Source organism: Vanacampus margaritifer, chromosome 14 (assembly GCF_051991255.1).
Source record: "Vanacampus margaritifer isolate UIUO_Vmar chromosome 14, RoL_Vmar_1.0, whole genome shotgun sequence".
Classification (NCBI taxonomy): domain Eukaryota; kingdom Metazoa; phylum Chordata; class Actinopteri; order Syngnathiformes; family Syngnathidae; genus Vanacampus; species Vanacampus margaritifer.
Window position 1 is genome coordinate 4,288,055 of NC_135445.1, and position 23,248 is coordinate 4,311,302.

The 23,248-nt window shown below is 39.4% G+C and overlaps 1 protein-coding gene across 3 annotated transcripts in view; it reads left to right on the forward strand.

The window, feature by feature from the left end:
- The window catches only part of pdlim5b (PDZ and LIM domain 5b), a 42,974-nt gene that overhangs the window by 3,118 nt on the left and 16,608 nt on the right, over positions 1-23,248 (forward strand). For all 3 annotated transcript variants that reach the window (XM_077586155.1, XM_077586156.1, XM_077586157.1), the window contains exons 2-3: positions 1,575-1,680; positions 14,048-14,199. In XM_077586155.1, the coding sequence (XP_077442281.1) occupies positions 1,579-1,680; positions 14,048-14,199 (254 nt within the window). In that variant the 5' untranslated portion in view covers positions 1,575-1,578. The remainder of the gene's footprint in view (positions 1-1,574; positions 1,681-14,047; positions 14,200-23,248) is intronic.

Sequence of the window (23,248 nt, forward strand, 5' to 3'; positions counted from 1 at the left end):
ATGACAAGGCACCCCCCCCCATCCCCACCAACTCTTCAAATGAGAAAAGCATGAACATGTGACGGCACTTAACCTCGTCTCGCCGCTTTGCAATTTTCAGGGGCAAAGCATGGCCAAAACGGGGGTCAAGCCGGTGAAACTTAATCGCGCGTGAAATGTGAGTCGCGCACATGTGTCTCACATTTGGCGGAATTGCCGCTGTCCCGTTCATGTACATAATCAGTACATTTTTTTTTTTTTGGGGGGGGTATTGGAGATGATGCATACAAATGTTTCATTAGGTCGGCAGTCAGTCGCAAAAGCGAGCCCCGGCGTGTCTTTATCCGGCCAGGGTGTGACGGAATCCGCGCTTGGATTTCTTAATCGCCATTTGTAAGATGAAGAAATGAGTTTTATGGATGCAGAGCCACCAGGATCTTGTCTAGACGGCAGTGGAGACGGAAGCCAAAAGTCTCGCAGTCTGTAGAGAGGAAGCGGATGCTATCGCCAACTCGATCCAAATCCAAATCTAAAACCAAATCCGCCCCTTGACTCTACTCTTTTATATGAAAGAGATTTGATTGGATTTTTAAAAGTCTGGTTTGATCCTTTTAGAAGTCTCATGAATGAACGCGGTCTTCTGTTATACAGTCGTGAGCAACTTGTTTGGTTCACTGAGCAGCTATTGACATAATCGGGCTGAGATTATCCTAAAGTAAACAAAGGATTAACACGAACATTTCAGTTTTTTTGTTTTTTTTTGTGAGACGATGTTGGTTCCTAACCATTTATTGTAAACTTCAACATCTAAAATGCTCTGAAAGTGAGAACTCAGGCAAAGTCGGTTTTGAGACAATTTTACATCTTACACAGGGATGCAGCTCAAATTGGCAACCCGTGTATAACTCAAATCAGTAGCATAATTGATTTACAACATATTTAACTCATTCACCCCCAGCCATTTTCACTGAAGCAACCCCCTTCGCTGTTTTCCTGGATTTTGACAGGTTTTGCAAGGCCCACAGAGTATTGTGTTCTATTACTATAAAAAGATCTCTAGAAGAAGTCTCTTCTTTCAAAAAAAAAAATGTTTTAAATATATTTCTATCTGTTTCCGATTTGCAGCAATTAGTATTAGAATATAGCAAAATGTCATCATTATTCACAAATCTTTACAGAACTGTGGATAAATGAGCTTTTTTCAACATGGCTCTGGTTGATCTCTTTTACTCTGCTTCCACCTGCTGGCTGTTTTTGTAATACCTACAATTTCCTCAACCGTTCTCTGCAGTTGAGAGGCTGCATCAAAGCCTTCTGTATGCTTTAGCATAAAAAAACCCCGTATAAATACGCCTTTGGGACACTTAAAACATTTAAAATAGAACGTATTTATCCGTTTTTGGGAGCAAATGATTTAATAGTTGCAACTCTAATCAATTTGACAAGTATCTTCCCATCTCTGTTTCCCTTTCGTACAGCTACCACTTGGTATTAAGCTAGGAGAAAGGATTGCATCAACTATCTGGCGCCATTTTCTGGCTACCTGCTAGCAATGTATGCTAATGGTATCTCATCAAATCTTGTGTGTCTCTCAGGTGAATGATGAGCAGCAACTACAGTGTCACCCTGGCCGGTTCGGCTCCGTGGGGCTTCAGGCTACAAGGAGGAAAGGACTTTGGTCTTCCGCTCACTATTTCGCGGGTGAGTGGCGAGTACGCCTCCTCTGTTACCTCCTGGGCACGAGGCCCATCTGTGCTACACCTGCGTGTGTCATTGACTATGTTAACTCATTCACTGCCATAAATTCATAAATAAAAAAAAATATATTAAGAAGGCAAGAGGCGATTGATTACATTTTTTAATTGTAATTAATCGCATGACTTCCCTAGTTAACTCACGATTAATGACAAATTTTATATTGGTTCTAAATGTACAATAAAATGAGGGGGTGGGGGGTGTTAAACTAATAGAAATATAAAAAAAATATTTTTGATGTTTATAGCCGTCAATGGCAGTGAATGAATTAAAACAAAAAAAAAAGATAAAAAATTCAGGCGATTAAAGTTTTTTTTTTACGTTTATAGGCGTCAATGGCAGTGATTGAGTTAATATTACATTTCGTCGCTGCTATGTGAAAAACACTTATGTTCATTTTTTTTAAACATTTTTTTTTTTAATTTTTATGTTTTTGGGATGAAGCTGAATACAGACATCCCAAAAACATAAAAATAATAAAAATGAAAAAAATTGACACATTGAAACTGAATGCAGACATCCTTAAAACACAAAAATAAAAATAAAATAAAAAAAATTGACAATGAAACTGAATGCAGATATCCCAAAAACATAAAAATGAAAAAAATGGACACAATGAAACTAACAATTTGTGGAATATGAGTTATGCAGGAAAATCCAGCCGTTTTTACCCATCTCAGCGGGCGGCCATTTTGCCACTTGCTATCGACTGAAGATGACATCAGAGTTGCTCAAGGCAACAACCAATCACAACTCACCTGTTTTTTGAAGCTGAACTGTGATTGGTTGTCCCGTGAGACCCGAGCGACTAGGATGTCATTCTCACTCGACAGCAAGTGGCAAAATGGCCGCCTTCTGATATTGATAAAAACGGCTGGATTTTGCAATTTGCTGCTTAACTCATATTCCACTAACGCAATATTGACCAAAATACCATATTTAGACTAGTGGGGCTGCATAGAACATATTATTGTCAATCATTTTTTAAATGTTTTTTGCGACACAAAATTTAATAATTAAAAAAATAGAAAATATTGAAAGGGGCGAAGAGTCAAACACAAAATGAGAACATTTATAAGGAACTACAGTAAGCACAAACTCACGCTCACATGCAGACTATTGGACCAACTGATTAGGCCACGCCCCTTTGAGGCACGCATACAACACTACAGCTGTTGTGACAACAAACAATAATGATACTTCTTTATGCTGTTGTTCTTTAACAAAAAATACGTAAAAAAAAAAAAGGGGGGGGGGAGTCTGGAATGGATTCATTCCAATGTGGGAAAATTGATTTAATATACAAGAAGATTGAGTTACTAGCTTGGTCACAGAAGAAATTAAACTGTAAGGCTACAAATTCCATCCGACTTATATCTGACTATGCTATAAGTGGCCCTTTGCATAAACCTATAAACTAATGTTTGCTGTCATTTTAATGTGGGATAACAAAAACAACGTTAAGTACCGGGTCGGCACTCAAGTTCTCCTCAAATTTCCCATATGATGGAAAACTTCAGAAAGCGGCTGTGGTTCAGTCATAACTATTCCCACCGTAGGGGCCACATGATTTTAGAGTAATATTAAGGGAGAGCTCGCTTGCCTATCCTACTATACATAGTTACACTGTTTATGTTCTTGGTGTGAGGGCAATGAAGTGCAACACGCTCGATTGTTCCAAGACTTCGAGGAGGATCTGATTCCTGCCGGCGCAGTTATTTAGTTGACTGCTTCCTGTTATGAAGTCGTAATCTCAGTGTCACAGGCGAGGCCGCCAACTGTTTATTTGTTTGCCGGCAGCATCGGTTACAACTTGAAGATTCTTTTTGGAGGAACTCTTACCATCTGTTTGAGTACAACAAAGTCGCCGACGTGATTTTGAGCAGCTTAAGTCTATTTATATCCCGCTTCCGCCGCGGCAAAGTTGGAATGCGTGACATTATGCGGTCGCGTCGGCGCGCGTATCGGAGTGGCAGCGTTCTTGTCATCGGCGTGTGATTATGACATGTGGATTGATGGCGTGTCGGCTGGACGGTGAATTTCTAATGTAAACGTGCAGGACTCACAAAGGTTTTATGAGCTGCCGGGAACGTGACTCCCGGCTATGATGTTTACCGAGAATGGCGATGTCATGTTTTACCAGGGGGTTGAAAATAATATCAGTCAGCTGAGCTGGCAAGGGAGTGTCGCTGGTGTCTGATATGTTGAACATTTGATTTTGTCGTAATTACCTCATTCTTTTTTAAGGAAAAATTAAAAAAAAAAAAAAAAAAAGGTAATTAACTCATTCACTGCCATTGACGTCCAAAATTCATTTGAACTATTTCTGCTAGTTTCACTTTTTTTTTCTCCACTTTTGTTAACAAGAGTATGAAAATCTAGAAAAAAATATTGTACATTTAGAACAGATATTAAAAAAAAAAGTATTAATCGTGAGTTAACTATCAAAGTCATACAATTAATTACAATTAAAAAAATTAATCGCTTGACGCGATTTAAAAAAGAAAAGATTATTAAAAATTAGGGGCGTCAGGCGATTACAATTTTTAATCGTAATTAATCACATGACTTCACTAGTTAACTCACGATCAATCTCAAATTTTATATCTATTCTAATTATACAATTAAAAAAATTGATGAGAATGATTTTGTCGTAATTAACTCATTCACTGCCATTGACGTCCAAAATTCATTTGAACTATTTCTGCTAGTTTCACTTTTTTTTTCTCCACTTTTGTTAACAAGAGTATGAAAATCCAGAAAAAAATATTGTACATTTAGAACAGATATATAAAAAAAAAAAGTATTAATCGTGAGTTAACTATCGAAGTCATACAATTAATTACAATTAAAAAAAATTAATTGCTTGACGCGATTTAAAAAAGAAAAGATTATAAAAAATTAGGGGCGTCAAGCGATTACAATTTTTAATCGTAATTAATCACATGACTTCACTAGTTAACTCACGATCAATCTCAAATTTTATATCTATTCTAAATATACAATTAAAAAAATTGATGAGAATGATTTTGTCGTAATTAACTCATTCACTGCCATTGACGTCCAAAATTCATTTGAACTATTTCTGCTAGTTTAACTTTTTTTTTTCTCCACTTTTGTTAACAAGAGTATGAAAACCTATAAAAAAATATTGTACATTTAGAACAGATAAAATTAAAAAAAAAAAAGTATTAATCGTGAGTTAACTATCAAAGTCATACAATTAATTACAATTAAAAAAATTAATCGCTTGACGCGATTTGAAAAAGAAAAGATTATTAAAAATAGGGGCGTCAAGCGATTACAATTTTTAATCGTAATTAATCACATGACTTCACTAGTTAACTCACGATCAATCTCAAATTTTATATCTTTTCTAAATATACAATTAAAAAAATTGATGAAAATGATTTTGTCGTAATTAACTCATTCACTGCCATTGACGTCCAAAATTCATTTGAACTATTTCTGCTAGTTTAACTTTTTTTTCTCTCCACTTTTGTTAACAAGAGTATGAAAACCTAGAAAAAAATATTGTACATTTAGAACAGATATAAAAAAAAAAGTATTAATCGTAAGTTAACTATCAAAGTCATACAATTAATTACAATTTTTAAAAAAAACAACAAAAAAAACATTTTTTTTTTAAAATTTATTTATTTTTTTAAAGAGGAGAGCAATGATGATGTCAAATCGAATGAACAATACTGAGCTCTCCTGAGAGAAAAAAAAAAACTCATTTGGACGAGTAGGTATGTTTTTGAGCCTCGAACCCGAGGCCCTAGGTTCAAACACAAACCTACCATGTGTTTTGAGCCTCCCGTGGGAAAAAGGGAAGCATTTGACGATCGACTCCAGCTTCCTTGTTTGTCTCCCGTGCGATATCAATCGAAAGTGATTGTGCTGTTTGCTCAACGGTGACCCGGGTCCAGAAAGCGAGGTTATAATTGACAGATGGAAACATCTGCCATGGATTTATTTCTGCATTTGATGACTGAGGAGAAAATTGTTTGGAGCTTATTTCACCCACGATGCAAAGTCGACCGGGCTCGCAAGTACAGTATACACAAAAGGCACGAGTTGATTCCGTTCTGGCTTGACCTCAGAATTATGATGTCATTCACCTCACTTGATTATGCACGCCGCATTATGTAAGGCTGTTTGTATATAGGACAACTACAGACCGGGCTGCCCCCCCGATGCATGTTTGTAGCCTTGAGGTGGAGTACGTAGCATGCACCATATGTGACATTGTTTCAAATTGTCAGTATTGATCATAAACAGATGTGCGCTTGCTCTGAATAGGAACGCTGGGAACCCACAGTGTTGTATGGATGATTTATAGACCTAATTACTCTACTTCTGGTTACAGTATATTACGGTATATGTGCTGCCGTGTGTTAGAGAGGTGCGAGTTTTCCACTGGGGGAAAATACCCAACATCGAATCGCTGTTGGGATTTGAAAATATCTCTTTACTATATTAACAAAAAATAATAATAACGATACTCAAGTTGCTGTATTAAGCATGTTCCAGACTGTTTTTAGTGGTCATTGAATGCCTGCATTCCATAGGTCCGATTACGTGTAGCACTATTATTAAAGTCAAATACCGTAAAAAAAAATAAAAAAAATATATCTTGGAAAATTACTATATAGGTCCAATGCAAAATGTTATGTGAGATTTCAGCACATCTCATGAGACTTGGATTTTAGTTCAATTTCAAATGTCGTGCTGACAGTTTGACCCTCAAATCCAATAAGTCTGTTTCGATGATTTCCTGTTGGAAATATGTATTCAATCCAAACAGTCCCTTACACCGTTTTTCCCCTTGAGTCTGTTGTGAGAGATTCAGTGCAAAATAACATTGTTATATCGTTTGCCTACATGTGTTGCTCCACTGTTTGTGTATACATATACATACATTTTTTTTTTTTTAAAGTGTATTCAATATTGACAAGCCACTGGTACTTTCCTGCGCACTAATTCTTGGCTCAAGTAGGACCTAGGAAAAAAAACCACAAGATGTAAAAAAAGAAAAAGAAATCTATGCCTTCTATGTTTTTCGCTACTGCCAAACAGCGTGATGACAGCATCTGTTTGTCTCTGAATCTCTTGATTTTGTGCTATTGGTCACCACGCCTGTTAAATCGACCAACTTCTATGTCATCTCTACCACTTTGCATTTAGTGGCTTCCCCTGCGTGATCTGTCTAGTGTCCGAGGTTTTAGTTGAAGTCATCTGCTTTCAATCTTGGCTAAAGCCAAAATAAATGGCCATTGAGCGGTTGCAATAGTGTTCATCCATATTTGGATAGCTACAGCATGCTTCCAGTTTCAGCAATTCTCATGAAGTCATTAAAACAAGACAGGGTTGATTCCAACGCCTTCTGGTCAGAATTGCATGCTTCGGAAGAAAGTCATAATATTTCGTGCTAACATGTCGTTCTAATGAGTGTCCAAGTAAAGTAAGCTAAACTGGAACTTGGCCTGGAGGGCTGCGACATGCTGTAATTGTTTGATGCGGTTACTCGTGAGCACAAGCAAGGCTTAAGACACTCGAAATGCGAACGAGAGCTGTCGTTTTTTTGCCAATTTTTCAGCAGCTTAATTTCTCCCCAGTAAACAAGCTCCACAACGCAACAACTTTGCCCAGTCTATAAAAAATTAGACTAGGACTGAGACTAGGGATGGGAATCTTTGAATGTCTCACGATTCGATTGATTCCCGATTTTTGGGTGTGCGATTCGATTCAGAATCGATTTTCAATTAAGAACGATTTTTGATTCAAAATGATTTGACTGACAATGATTTTTGCTTCAATTTGTAGATGTTCAAGGAATCGTAATGATTTACTCCAGTCTGACTCGCTAATGCTAATTAGTGCCCTACTCGCGGCACTTTTATCACTCAAAAGAACGTCTCCACGCTGCAAAAAAAACAACAACTTTTATTGGAATAACTTTGATCGTGACTTTTTCCTTCTACTCTCTAATGTGGCTACAACTTAACAGTGTATCAGCCCGCGTGGAACCACACTGCCTCCAAGTGGCCAAATCGGGTACAACATGAACAGCGCTCCCAATAAAGGCACACACAAACAAAGGGAAGACCGTATAAAATAATTTAAATGAAATCGATTTGGGGACATTTAAAATCGATTCTGAATCGTACTAAATGAGAATCGCGATTCTTATAAAAATTTTTTTTTTTTGGGGCACACCCCTAATAAATAGCGCTTTTCATTTTTTTTTAACAGACTGATTAACTGCAATTGGGGAATGAGATGCAGTGAGCCATCACGGACTAACTGGCCAACAACAGTCGGCCCACTCGCCAAGAGATAAATTAAATGAACTGTTTTTTGCCTTTTACGGCGGTCTGTGCTCTGTCTTCACTTCTCAAGTGGCTTCCTGTCACATAAGCTCAAAAACACATCATGTTATGAAGAGCACCATGGGGGGGTGGAGGGCGTGGGGGGGGAGGGAGGGTCCGGATTGGCTAGCCTTTTAATGGAACTCCACTCATGTGCTCCACTCTTTTCATATCCTCTGGGTTGTTTCTGAGCGGACTATAGAGCGTTCAGTGTTCGCGCTGCTTTTTTTTGTGTTGTGTTGTTTGTGTTGTCATGGCAATTGGACGAAGCGCTCCTGTTTAAGGTCGGCTAGGCACCGCGGCTTTTCCAAGGGCTTCATTGAAGTAATAAGAGGCTGCCGTCAAACCATGACAACCATGTGTCGAACCCTCTTCTTGAACTCTTAATTGGGATGTATGAATGCTGGAGTATTTGGCGCCCCCTGTATTGTTGTGTTTCGGCCTCTTCATTAATGTAATTAACAGTCTGTGTAAGGTGGGGTGGTGGGTGGGGGTGGGGGGGGGGGGGGGGGGGTATCTTAGGAGTGCTAAATATTGAGTGCTTTCCCCCGCAGGTTGAGATGAGTCACGTCAACCTGCTCCCGTGGGAATTTAGTGTAATTTCCAATGAAAAGTCATGTTTGGTTTGAATACTATGAAAATGATATGCTCCAAACTCTTAACCTTAACCAACAAATCCTGGCAAAAATATAGCATAAAAAACCCCCATCCATTTTCACTCGTCATCATTGAATCGAGGGTGACGTTGAAACATCACATTTGCATAGAAATAACGTGGTCTGGAAGTGCATGAAATAACAGTGCCGTGCTAAGCCACATTTTAAAAAACGGCGGGTTAGGTTTTAATTGTGCTATCTTGCTTCCAAACATCAGCATAAACTTGTAGTATGTGACGTCAAACTGTGTACAAGACATTTCCAAGTACACAATGTATATACACACACAGCAAAATATATGATATATGTGCTTTGTGACACGGTGGACACCGACAGGGCGGACATTTTCGGCTAATGTTAGCCTTAGTTAGCACACGGTGACCTTCACTAAGTGACATGAATCAATTGGCAAGATGATTGTTTAACAATATAAAAATATATTTTGAATTTCTGAAAGGGTTTTATATCAACTTATATTAAACTATGACTTAGTGGACATTATAAGCTTGACAATAGAATAATATGATCATATCACGGCTTCATCCTTCTTTAAAGAAAGACAAAATGCTGGTCATAAAGTCACTGAAAACATTGATTTTTAAAAATATATATATATAATTTAAACTATAATGACAGGGTGGACAGTAATTTTAGAGACACATAGAAATGTTCAACATGTTAATGAAAGTGGAATATACATTTGTAAAATGACTTGTTTTTATCACGAAACTTGTAAAATAATTCTGAAGAATACGCCAAAGGCAGTTTTTAATGATATAATCGACACATTCAGTATGACAATAAAATGTTTCAAAATAAACTAGAAGCAAATTCAAATGTTTCCATTTTTGCCACAATCATTAATACATTGCTTCGAGAAGGTTATTCAAAAACACTCGACAACAATAAGCTTTGTCTAAAAATACGCCGAAGGATGTTTGTTAGCAGCGATCACCGCCACTCAACCTGCTTTTTGCCTCCCGTTGCGATGACATCACGTCAGGCGCGCGCGGGTCCTCTTCCATATAAGGCCATCCATCTTGGCCGACTTGACGCCGCACGCATTCGGGGTGGTATCGCGAAGCACTTCCTGTTACACGAGTTCTCCTTTTTTTGCGAGATGACCGCCGCGCTGCACTTTCGCTGGAGGGAGACAGGAAGTGCCACGGCGGGGGGACGATTAGGAACGTTCCCGCCGAGGATGTGTTTGCTATCGTCTGTTGCCTCTTTGGTCCTCTTTGAAGGAAGTGCTTCCATTCATCCGTTTCATGCCCGCCGTTCTCTATTGTGTGAAAGAGTCCTCCGTTTTAAAAGACTGCGCTCATCTGCGTGTGCTTGTAGTGAAGAATTCCATTTTGGCAGCAGAGACCATATTTCCCATGAGGACAGCAGAGATTTTATATGGAGGGTCATAGATCTAGCTGTTAAAAGTAATTTAAAAAATTCACCATCTCAGTCTCACTAATAATTTATTGTAAGTTTTCACTATTACGTTTAGAGTATTTCTAAGCAAATGCTTAAATAGACTTTTTTTTTTTTTTTTTTTTTAGAGCTGTATTTGATAACGCTGAATTGAAGACACATGGCGGAAAGCTGTAAATCTGTCTGTTTATTTGATCCCCACTCAAGTGTTTTTAGTGAAAAACAGCCATACGTTATCTATATTTTACAACTGGGAACATAAGACGTACATCAAAAGTGCATTGTATGTACTAATTAAATGATCTTTATTGTGATTCGCCACAGAATTTCAAGTGGATAAATCAGACGTGCATTGCGCGCTATACGTCAAGTTTTGGAGTCGGCGGCGTGGAGAGGACCACCGTGGGGGGACCCTCATGTGGTTACGATCCCTTTCATAAACATTTGGAGAGACTCTTTAGCTGTTTGAAAATGTTTCGTCAAAGCCTCTCAGCGTCCTTTTGCGCTCGCCAAATCCGACCTTTAAGCATTGTAGCTTTAAGGGCATTACAGTGGAAACTCTTTCGGAGCCCCTTCTGGGCTGCCGGGTTCACCTCGGCTCTGATTTGTTTGGTAACTCAACAAGCTTTTAAATGGAAAAAAAAAATATACCGGCTGCTTTAGTACAATGTAGAAGCAATAAATCATGCGGTCTAAACTGTAATGATGAATGACCATTGATGATTGATGATTTAAATAAAAACAAAAAAACGTTCTTTCTTGTTACATAAGCATAAAAACAAGTCAACCGCTGTAAAAACAGATAACATTCTGCCATAAAGTTGATAACACGTTGGACGAAAACTACACGAGGTCCTTTTTTTTCTTTTCCTGGAGAGCTCAGTATTGTTCATTCGGTAATTTTACCGATTTGACATGTCATCATCATTGCTCTCTTTTTTTTTCTTTTTTTTTGTTTTTTTCTTTTTGTATGTGTGTGTGTGTACTACACGAGGTCCTTGGCGGTGGCGTAACCCGAATTTGTATGCTCCGTCTCGTGCGGCCCCAACACGAGTTGAGTTTAAGACCCCTCCCTTGCTCAAAGGTATTTCGCAAAAAATGAGAATCAGCTGCGATAAGCATTTGAACGTAGAAGTGGTTCGAAGCCAGGCAGTCCTAGCCAAAAAAATACAACTGCTAATGCTAACAAGCGGCGCAAGGTGTTCCGGCTCGTCAGCCGGTATTATTTACGACTTAAGTAGGAATGTAAATCATCAAAATGATTTTAAAAGTCAAATGATTCTTTTTTTGCTGCTTGAAATGTCAGCTGAGTTTCATTACTCGTGTCCCCCTCCCCCCCCCCCCCCCCTCGTCCGCACTGGAATTGTTTGAATCTGTTGATATGAATCAAAACCACAAAAAAAAACATCCTGCTCCCCTTGACAGAGTTGGAACATTACAGCCAAATTTCCAGTTCGCTTCTCTTAGCCATTCAAATTTATTACAGATTCCACCTGCCAAGTAACATTCATTTGTTTTGTATCTTTGTGAGAAAGCCCGACTGTAACATGCCGGCAAGGCTAAGGTCGTTAGCTTGTGCGTTAAAAACACGGCTAACCACGTCCGTCCATTACAGCCCCCCCACCCCCCCTCCCTTTTCCGTGCCTGCAAATAGTTTGCTTGTAAGTTTACCATATATAGCCTCTACGTATTGTTTTTTTCTTGGGTCCCTACATGGGGAGAATTCTTTGTCACTCCCCATTAGGTTTACAAACCACAAACACGCTAATGCTGGCATTTCAGACAAAGAATGCAGCCGTGCAAACGTCTGCGCATTCAACAGTCTTTCAGCGGCTTTTCTCTTTCCCCGTACCGTTAAGTTTCCTGTTTTCGTAAGAGGCAGCCGCTGCCAGTATGTCGGAGGTGATCGTACGCGGTAAGAGCCGTTTTATTGCGAAGGGGGAGTGAGTCAGGGCAGACTCCATAAAAGCGAGTAAGAGGGCTGGACACTGAGTCAGTTGGGACATTGTAATTGTGACGGCTTAACAACTCGCACTTACGGCAGATTTGCCAGACTTTTGTGCTATGCTTGCGTAACCTTCCGTTGGTGGCTACCAAGTAATCCCAAGAAGCACGACTCCAAAGAAATGAGTCACTATCCCTGTAAGGTTTGTCCGTCACTTCCTCATTCTTGTCACTTCCTCATTCCTTCCAGCTCCTTTTCCACTACTTGGCCTATTGTGAAGAGTAGAACACAATGGCACATTGTTTTTGCCCCTTATTGTCTTCTTATTTTGCACCGGTGGAAACAATTTCGTAAGCTAAGTTGAATGCAGAGAGAGAAAATGTGTGGATTTGTCCATAAAACAAACTAATGATAAAAATGGGGCTTAATTTGGTGACGTTTGTGGGAAAACAACTGCTGTTTAATTTCCCCCAAAAGGTCTTAGTTATCCTTGGAAATTACGCTTAGTCATTAAATCGTTTAGGTTGTAAAAATCCCACAAACACAATAAACTAAACTGTTTTCATTAGAAAACTTTTAAACTTACTTAAAAAAAAAAAGTTTCATACTGACTTTATTACTCTATTTAGCGTATCACCCCTATAATTGCTAATTTTTATAGTGGTCATGACTTATAAATGCAAGGTCTTAAAAAGTCTTACATTTGGCCTGCTTAAAGCAACACTAAGGAACTTTCAGTTTATGTTGATTATGGCGGTGCCAAACGGACAAAAGCAGTAATGCTATGCCTGAAGGAAGACCATATTTCCCATGAGGACAAGTGCATTGCGTCGTTTTTGAGCTCACGCCAGCGAGTGAAAGCCGGGACAATGTTGATTCTTGTCCTTTTATCCGGGTAGCTTCTCTCCCTCAGACAAAACTTTTGAAGTCGTTTTGCAAACTTCTGCCAGGAAAGCGATAATCGTGCGTCGATATTCAAATTGACTTGTAACAAATGGGTAATGTGGGAAGTGACGTATGCCATAAAGCAGTCAGCACATTTGTAGTTTTTTTTTTTTTGTTTAGCAGCGTTCCTACCATCCTTCTCAAAGTTACTTGGTGCCAATGAAAATAATACAGATATAATAATGTTCTTTTGTGCTCCGGCATGATGGCAGCCGGCATGGCTGTACAGGTTTTCAAGTGCGTAAACAAGGCGTGTCGAGTGATTCATGATGTGCGGGGCTGCGCCGTCGCCACGCCTTGTGTCGGACAGGCTTTTCATTGTGATGAATCTATGAGATAATTTACAGGATTGCAAGTGCCTTGACGTCATGCTTTTTGTCGCAAGCCGGATATTTTCCCTCCCTTTTTTTTTTCTTTTTTCTAGAGCTCAGTATTGTTCATTCGGTAATTTTACCGATTTGACATGTCATCATCATTGCGCTTTTTTTTTCAAATATATTTTTTATTCTGTTATTCTGTTCCGTCCTTGTGTGGAGGAACTATGTTGATGTCAGATGAGGCACCTCGTCAGGCGAATGACTGCATATTTTAACTCTTTGACTGCCAAAAACGTTAAATAACGTTTAGTAAAATTCTATGGAGGAGTGCCAAAGACGTTAAAAGACGTTTGTTTCAAAACAGAGGTGAAACTAACCATTTTCTATTGTTGATTACTGAAAAACGGAATAAGGTAGAAACAAACATTTTTTCTGATGAAAGATGAGAGTCCAATCTTTCATTTGGTAGTATGTGTGTTTCCATAGTCCAAACACATAATTTTCTATGGACCTTGAAAGATCAGTCAAAAATGCTTAAAATCGGCTCGCACCCACGGCATCCCTTTTCTGAAAACGTCTGGCAGTCAAAGAGCTAATCTTTGATGCAAATAAGAACTTGTTTTTCTTTTTTTTTTTTTGCATTTCTCCTCGCAGCTGACGGATGGAGGAAAGGCAGCCAAAGCCAACATGAGCATCGGCGATGTCATCCTCTCCATCAATGGCATCTCCGCCGACAGCATGAACCACCTCGAAGCCCAGAACAAGATCAAAGCCAGCTCGGTCAATCTCAGCCTGAATTTGCAGAGGTAATCAACTTGTTTAGTGAACAGAAATTCCTGCTCTCACTAGAGACAGGCCTGCATATTATTACGTCTTCGGTCATGTCAAAAGAAAGAGTCTGTTGTGTGGCATTGAAATGTCTGCGTTTTAACACGCTTAATTAGCAGCGCCGACAGGCTCTTAGTGGCCGGCTTCACGTACAGACCCAAATCTGTTGAAGTCATCAGCTCGGGCTTCAGCTTTGCTTTATGTCAACTTGCGCTGAGTGCAACGAGCGTTCCTCTGGTCGGCCCATTAGGAAAAGGAAGAAACCTGGAATTCCGCTGCACACACTAAAACTTCATGGACTGCGATCCACCGCACGAGCAGCTCCTATCAGTTTAATCTGGCGTGTCTCCACTCTAATACTTCACATTTTACCCGTGAGTTCAAACTGAAAAAAAATTTGACCCTCTGTTTTGAGTCTCGATGTAATTAACCAGTTTTGAGAGGTCATCCTGTTTCATGAAAATGAGCCACTGCTCTGCCGATACGACTTTCAGTAACATGACCACTAGAGGCGGAGCTACGGGGCGGCTACTTGATGAGTCTGAAAAAAGCGAGCAGTGCACGCAAGGTCCCCCAAAATTGTAGCACTGGTTGTATTTTCACTTGTGGAGGGAGCACTTCATCGCCAAAGTGACAAATTACACTTAACTCACTCACTCCCCGCCATTTTCACTGAAGCAACCCCCCTTCGCTTCTGGCTGTTTTACTAGATTTTGACTGATTTTTGCAAGGCCCACAAAATATTGTGTTCCATTGCTATAAAAACATGGAACCTATCAAAAGAAAGATTAGAGTCTCTTGTTTCATCAGGAAAAAAAAGTACATTTGTATCTGTTTCCGTTTTGCAGCGATTAGCATTAGAATATAACTAAGTTTTCATCATTATTCACATTTTTGTCGAAAACACTGTCAAAAAGAGCTTGTTGCAACATGGCCCTGCCTGATCTCTTATATTCTGCTGCCACCTGCTGGCCGTTTTTTGTAATTACTACCATTGCTTTAAGCCACCTCTTCAGGTCAGAAGCTGCATCAAAGCTTTCTGTATGCTCGTGCATAAAAAAAACATAAAAAAAAGAAAGAAGTATAAATACGTTTTTGGGACTGAAGAACAAAGTATTAAAAAACGTATTTACACATTTTTGGGGTTTGAAAGACACACTGAAAGACAAACACTAACAGTTGACATGTCATAATGCCAATAGTAACCCATGGACGTTTTTTTTTTTTTTTTTTTTGGGTGGGCATGTTGCTGCCCCCCTCCTGGAAAGCCACCCTGTGTGGCCGCACATATTGCAACATACCAGAAACTGCCACTGATTCTGATATCTGACGCTTATCAGAAGCTAACACTGATAATGCTGTTGGCTAATGCTAATCTGTGCTTCCAACATAACTCATTGCAGCTCTGGTTACAGTAGATTTTGGCTTTGAGTTTCACACAGTGTCGTCAAAGTGTAGCTTTGACGTGTATTTAGTAGTTAAAGTATGGGCTAGGAAACTTGGTGTTGGAGGGCTGGGGGGTATTATGTGCAATATATATATTTTTTTATATACAAAAAAAACAAAAAAGTCAAATTTACGCAACATGTCCCCTTTAGCATTCATTGACTGACAATGCTGTTGTTAGTTATAAAAGTAATTTGTTTTTACCACCGTCTTTCAAAATTACACTTTCCAACAGTGGGACGTGCCAAGGATGACGACTTCCAAACAAACACAAATGGCTCACCTTCACCAGCCGATCGTTTGTGCCAAACATTGCTAAGCAGCGTGGCACGCACACGTTCGAAGCTGTAAAAGTTGACGACAGGATAAAAAAAAAAGTCAGCTTGTTTCGCACGGTCTGTTGTTCTATCAGCAAATGGCAGAAAGGAGCCTTGCCACTTAATGGTGGGAACGGGATCTTAAAATAGCTCCATGCTGCAGCTGCATGTAATCATGTATGGGCAATGGGTGCATGATACGTCAAAACATTGTGTTGACACAGTACAGGTCTCCAAATATATACACAAGACTCTTTTTTTTTATATAGACTTTTTTGCATGATTTCCAGCATTACTTTTGAGTGCTATTTTGTCAAGCTCATCTTTCTCCAGCTACGTCCTTAAAATGTGATTCAGGATTTTTAGGCTCACAGATAAGACTCTTGGCTTTGTGATAATATTCCTACTAAGTGCCAAAAGATGATTTATGCGAGTGAAGTCGAGTCCCGGGACGTAACTCCTCAAGAGCCTCAAGCTGTGTTTACCTTTGCCCCCTTTTCCAAAACAGATCATGTAACAGATCACCACTACCTTTAGCGGTCATAAATGAAACCTTTAAAAATGAACCGGTATCAATAAGTGCCACTATTCTCGTAACTATCTTGACATATTGTATGCTTTCTAAGAACATAAGCATATGTCGCAGATTCTCAGTTGCAAGCACGTGGTCTCGCGCGCATCGAGGTATTACAAACTAAGCAGTCTACTCAATATATGATGAAGAAAATGGGACTCTCAGACTCCGACATTTGTCTCCAATGCTTACAAAACACTACAGACACTTATGTTCATGCTTTATGGTTATGTACTCCGGTTATGTATTTCTGGACTAAAGTCTTAGAAAAACTTTCCGCTATTTTGGACTGTAGGATACCTTTATCTCCAAACTTGTGTTTGCTAGGTGACCTAACAACAACTCACTTACCACATAAACAATTTCAATCTACACTTGTAGCCCTTACTATCGCTAAAAAAAACAATTCTTGTTAACTGGAAAAATAAACAAACTCTGAATATCGACCAATGGTCTAACCTCCTCATAAATCACATTTTAATGGAAAAAATATCTGCCTCAAATAAAAACCAAATATCAAAATTTATAGAAACATGGTCTACGTATATAGAATTTTTTAACCTAATTCCGGTTACTTAATTCTGTCTGTTAGCGAGAGCCACTACATCGTGATAACTTACATTGATGTTTCTGCATCTGGCAATTTATTATTATATTATATTATTAGTATGGGATTTTTTTTTTAATGGGCTTTAGGTGAACTGATGAATACACACACGCTCGCACGCACGCACACACACACACACACACGCACATACACATACTCACCCACATACAAAAAAAAAGGGCATATATATATATATATATATATATATATATATATATATATATATATATATATATATATATGTATATGTATTTAAAAAAAAAAAAAAACATTTATTAATTTTTTTTTAATTGATTTGTTGGATTTAAAAAAAAAAAAAAAAGGAGAGCAATGATGATGTCAAATCGAATGAACAATACTGAGCTCTCCTGTGGAAAAAAACAAAAAAAAACAAAAAAAAAAACAAACTAAGCAGTCTTTCCATATAACGGATGCTCGGGCTTATTGATGCTGATGTTATTCCCTTGTTGCTAGGCGAAAGAAAAGACTTGGCCTTTTCCAATCTTTTCTGGCTATCAGACCTGAAGAAATGATCAAAAGCATAACAAGCCTAGGAAAAGACCAACAAGATTTGTAAATTGAGTTTTTTTTGTGTGTGTATATTGTAGGGCACAATTTGCCCCAAGCAAAGTATGATCCTTTGATTTATACTTTGAGCTGATCTGACCTGAAGTTTTCACTCAACTTCAATGGCCGCGCTTTGTCCCCAGAGCAGCCCGACACTTGAGTTACACAATGCAGCTGTGGGAAACTAGCCTTAGGAAAGAATGATAATTGGTGTTTATTTATTGTCATTGAACTATGCGGCACGCAGTAATGAAACACTTCTCCCCAGAGGTTTGCATTTGGCGCCACCTGGCTTGGACAGATAATACACGGCATGCACAGTGATACCGCCACAGCCTTTGTTTTTAGATGAAGTTAGCGACGTGCATTGGAACCGTAACGTTTGAATACTATGGGCCTGTTTTACTTGAATTTGGTTGAGCAGTTTATTTAGCGTGTTGTGGGAGAAGAATGCAGGGTTTTTCCCTGGTGGTATCGCTCTGACAATGATGGGTGACTACCGATACCTGGTATCTGTATCGGTGCCAATACCAGTTTTATTTTAACTTATTCACTCCTAGCCGTTTTCACCGAAGCAACCCCCTTTGCTCCCGGCTGTTTTACTGGATTTTGACAGATTTTGCAAGGCCCACAGAATATTGTGTTTTATTGCTATAAAAACATGGAACCTACCAAAAGAAAAAATGGAGTCTTTTCTTTCATTAGGAAAAAAAGTAAGTTTGTATCTGTTTCCGTTTTTCAGCGATTAGCATTAGAATATAGCTAAGTTTCATCATTATTCGCAAATCTGTTGAAAACACTGGGGAAAAGAGCTTGTTGCAACATGGCCCTGGTTGATCTCTTATACTCTGCTGCCACCTGCTGGCCGTTTTTTTTCTAATAATTACCATTGCTTTAATCGACCTGTTCAGGTCAGAGGCTGCATTAAAGCTTTCTGTATGCTCTAGCATAAAAAAAAAACAACAACAACCAAAAAACGTATAAATATGTTTTTGGGACCATGGCAATGTTTAAAATAACATTTTCATACGTTTTTGGGAGCAAATGAGTTTAGGTATTAAGGTGCATTCTGACCTACAGTACATACAAATTACGGTTACATTGCAGCTGTAGGAACATACATTTAGTTGTTTTTTTTTTAAAACCGGGATTTGCTTAAACACACAATCAAAATGAATCAAAAACTTGTGTTGCCGATGCTAGGTCAGAACCATGAAAGGATTTCAGTCCAAAGAGCGATTGATTTCAGACAGACATTCCGATGGAAATCACTGACATTAAACACAGCCTTCTGATCTGGAGTCGGGCGCTCCACACCTCGCTTGGAATTTATATAAAACCGCCTCTCTGCTTTTGATATATTCTGTCCCGCAAGTAGCCCCGCGTCCACACTTTGTGATGTGTTGGATGCTGCGGGCCACTTATTTGAACTCTTAATCAAGGCATGCAGCTGCGGGTTGAACATTGCCGCGCGACTGCGGACGGCTTGGCCACGGTTACAACCGGGTTGGGGGGGGGAGATCTAATGATGCCTGAAGCCCCCACTGACTCCTGGCTGCCTCCGCCGCATGCGGCGTAGTGGTCGGAAGAGAAGAATGAGCGGACGGGAGCGCATCCAATAATGGAACGCTCCCGTCTCTCCACTCACCCTATTCGTCAACCTGTTGAAAATATCCCCCAGAAATATCCGCAGATAAAAAAAGCAATAACAGCCCCCCCCCCCCCCCCCTTATCTCTTTTTCGTGGGAAATTAATATTGAATGTTTATCATAATTTTTAAAGGGAAAGTTAACCCCCATTTTTTGGGGGGGGCAATAATATGCTCTAAATATGATATTCTGGTTAATATTGTGGTAGTGGAATCTGAGTTACAAAGCAAAATCCAGCCATTATTATCCATCTCAGGGGGCGGCCATTTTGCCACTTGCTGTCGACAGAAGATGACATCATTGTTGCTCAGGGCTCAGGCAACGACCAATCACAGCTCACCTGTTTTCTGAAGCTGAGCTGTGGTTGGTTGTTACCTGAGCAAACCATTTTGCTGCCATAACTCACATTCCACAATTGTAATATTAATCCGAATGTCATTTTTAGACTAGTGAGGTCATATATAATATTATTGTCAAGAAATGTTTAAGTTTGACTTCCCCTTTAAGAGAATGGTTTGGGTTTGAAAATATATATTTTTGTTTCCAATGCATTTCTATGGGCGTCAATTATACTTGGATTTTCACTATTATTCTTTCCATAAATTGACTCAATTGAATCATTCAATTGGCTGGTTCCTGGCAACAGATGGAATGATAAGACTTTTTATTTTATTTGGCTTGTTTTAGGGGGGGGGGGGGGGGGGGACACTTTTCATGCTGTGTATTTTTAATTTTTAGTCTAATGTTTGTATCAACCAAGATTTGTCAAGCTGTTGCCATGCGTTGCAATGATAGAATCTTGTGGATCTCGCAGCCCGTCTGCGTTTTCCTTCATTTCTCAGCGACTATTGAATAAATCTACATGACAGCCATGTGCAAGAGTTGCATATTTCAGCCTCTACTATTTGGGTCTTATCCAATTTTAACGTGGAGGTCTCCCACCGCACTTTAACGTTCGTCATTCCCTTCAGATACTGAATCGTGGATCTTGTTGAGGAAGATTTTGGAAGAATTGAAAGCAGTGCCTGACACGAGAAGCATGTGTGAATTCTCCAGTGCGGCCACATGTCAGAGAGTCTTTTTTTTTTTTTTTTTTACGGTGGAGAAAACATGCCAGTTAATGGAAGATAATTGTCAGTGGCAGATGTTTGAAGTCAGAGCTGCGTGAGGTTCCGCTTAAATCAGTCGACTATCAACTGGCCTCTCCGTCATTCAGTCAAATAGCGCATGCCAGACTGTTTCTCTTGGCTCTGGACGAGACGCCGACAGGATGGAAATGCTGCCGTATCCCCTCAAGGCTTATTCCTTCGCTTAACCTTCCCAGTCCCTCCTCCAAGATAGCTATTTCTCCATGTGGGTGCGTGACCAAGTTGTTTCGCAGGGAAGTCAAGGTTGATGAGGACCACTTAGCGTCTCTTAGCTTGTCGCGCCCCCACATCCAGCGACATAATGGAGTTATTTAGGCAAGGATACGGGTACTTACAACTGCGCAATTTGAGCCACATTTCTACAATCCGTTTTTTGCGTTTTGGCCGCAAATGGCCCCCTGGCCGTAGTTTGGACACCACTGAAGACTTTCACACCTGAATGATTTTGAAAAATAATCGGAGCTTTTTCCCCACCTGAATATTGTGATCGCAATTTACTATGCGATAATATTTTTAACTCATTCCCTCGCAGCCATTTTCACTGAAGCAACTTTCTTCGCTCCCGGCTGTTTTTTTTCTGGATTTTGACTGATTTTGCAAGCCCAACAGAATATTGTGTTCTATTGCTGTAAAAACATGGAACCTACCAAAAGAGAGATTAGAGTCTCTTCTTTCATCCGTTTTGCAACAATTACAATATAGCTAAGTTTCATCATTATTCACAGATCTATTGAAAACACTGGGGAAAAGAGATTTTTGCAACATGGCCCTGGCTGATCTCTTATACTCTGCTGCCACCTGCTGGCCACTTTTTTGTGGTAACTACAATTACTTTAAGCAACCTTCAGAAGCTGTGTCAAAGCCTTCTGTATGCTCTAGCATTAAATTTGAAAAAAAAAGTATAAATATGTCTTTGGGAGTGCAGGACACAGTATTGAAAATAAATTTATTTATGCGTTTTTGGGTTTTGAATGTTCACTAGGAAAGTAACAATTTTATACCATGCAACTGCATTGATGGATTCTTAGCAAGTAGTCTTTTGTGTGATGATATGTCAATATTAAATGGATTTGCAAGGTCAGTAATCAATTGCAGAGGTGGAGAATTCACATCCAGAAAGTAGAAAACCCTGCCACAGTTTGGATTTAAAGCACCTGTGGCTAAAGCCAATCTGTGGCGTTTAAAAAAAATAAAAATAAAAAATTACTTTATGGACCTGAATTTTCCACCTCTGATCAATTGTATCAATATGATGCTCTCAACCAGCCCAAAGGTGTAATGCTAATTGTTGCTTGGCTTACCACCCCTTAAAGTGACTTCATCAAAATGGCATATGGTTAAGAGACAGGTCCAGTTTTTGGGAAGGACCTAGAAAAAAAAAAATTCTGTATTGAATTGTAGTGCTTGAATCGAAGCATATTGTGTACGTTACAAAAGAGCCATTGGTTTACGTCCTGAATTTGTAAGTCAAAATGTGCTGTAAGTCACAATTGCTAACCTTCGCCAACATGGTTGTAATACAGTTAATGATTGGATGAGAAACACTTCTTAACAACAGCCACCCCCCCCCCCCCCGCACCCCACAACATTCAAATCAAAAACTGTATTACAATTGTCACATATTCCCAACAAGTTGATTGCCCGCAGTTTCTAAACTCGAACCGAAAAAAATCATTACACTCCTAGTGAATAACCATCCAAATATTTCGTGAAATAACTCGGAAGAATTCTTATCCATCACAAATTATTACCTTTGGCACTTGAGTCCAGAAAACAAAAAAGACATATTGTAGGTAGCGGTAGTAATGACGAATCAATTACGGTCTGTAATACATTAAAGCTATTTTAATAGTGTGAGTTTATTATTACATAATGTAATATGTGCCTATTCAAGCCAGAGAGACGGAAAGCAGAGGAGCCTCGGCCGAGCAGATGTTCACGGGACCACCCTTACTCGTGTTTTTTTTTTTTTTTCAATTAGCTGTGAGAAAAGACAGATAGGGTGTGAAAGCACCCGGCTGATGTCACATCACACACATCATCTTCCCAACGGAATGTGCCATTTGATCTTAACGCCCTTCGCTGTTTTCTTTGGCTCGGCCCCGTGTTGCTCCGTACGTACGCTGGAAAATAAGCTTTGTCTATATTAGCTGCTAAATGGAAACAGTAAGTGTAGGTGCACACACACACAAATGACATCACCGTCTTGCCCAAGGGCAGGGCTCGCTAATAAGCCAGCGTCGTAACGGAAATGCGTGTGACGGTTTTCCCAATTTAGCAGCATGGGAGGGGGACTGTAATGTAGCCTGAAGGGCGGGAAATAGCCTTAGTCACCATGTTGCCGTTTCCAGATTCCAAAATATTGGTCAGTTTGGTCTTCTGTGATTATTGATTAATTATTGCACAGAAAGTCGACATGATTTGGGAACGGGGATTTGGGTTTTTTGTCACATTTTTTCAATTCAATGGACATTGTGTTGCTTCTTCTGGAGTGTGCACCAACTACAGACATACGGCTATATATATATATATATATATATATATATATATATATATATATATATATATATAGCCAGTAAAAACATATCAGTCCGATCCTCATTGCCACCATAAAGCACTTTTTTGCACTCAAATTGTGCTCTCAAGTCAAAGCAAAACATTGGCTGAACGATGTCTCGAACCTCAAAAACCTGTTAATTGGGTCACTCCCATCTCATGG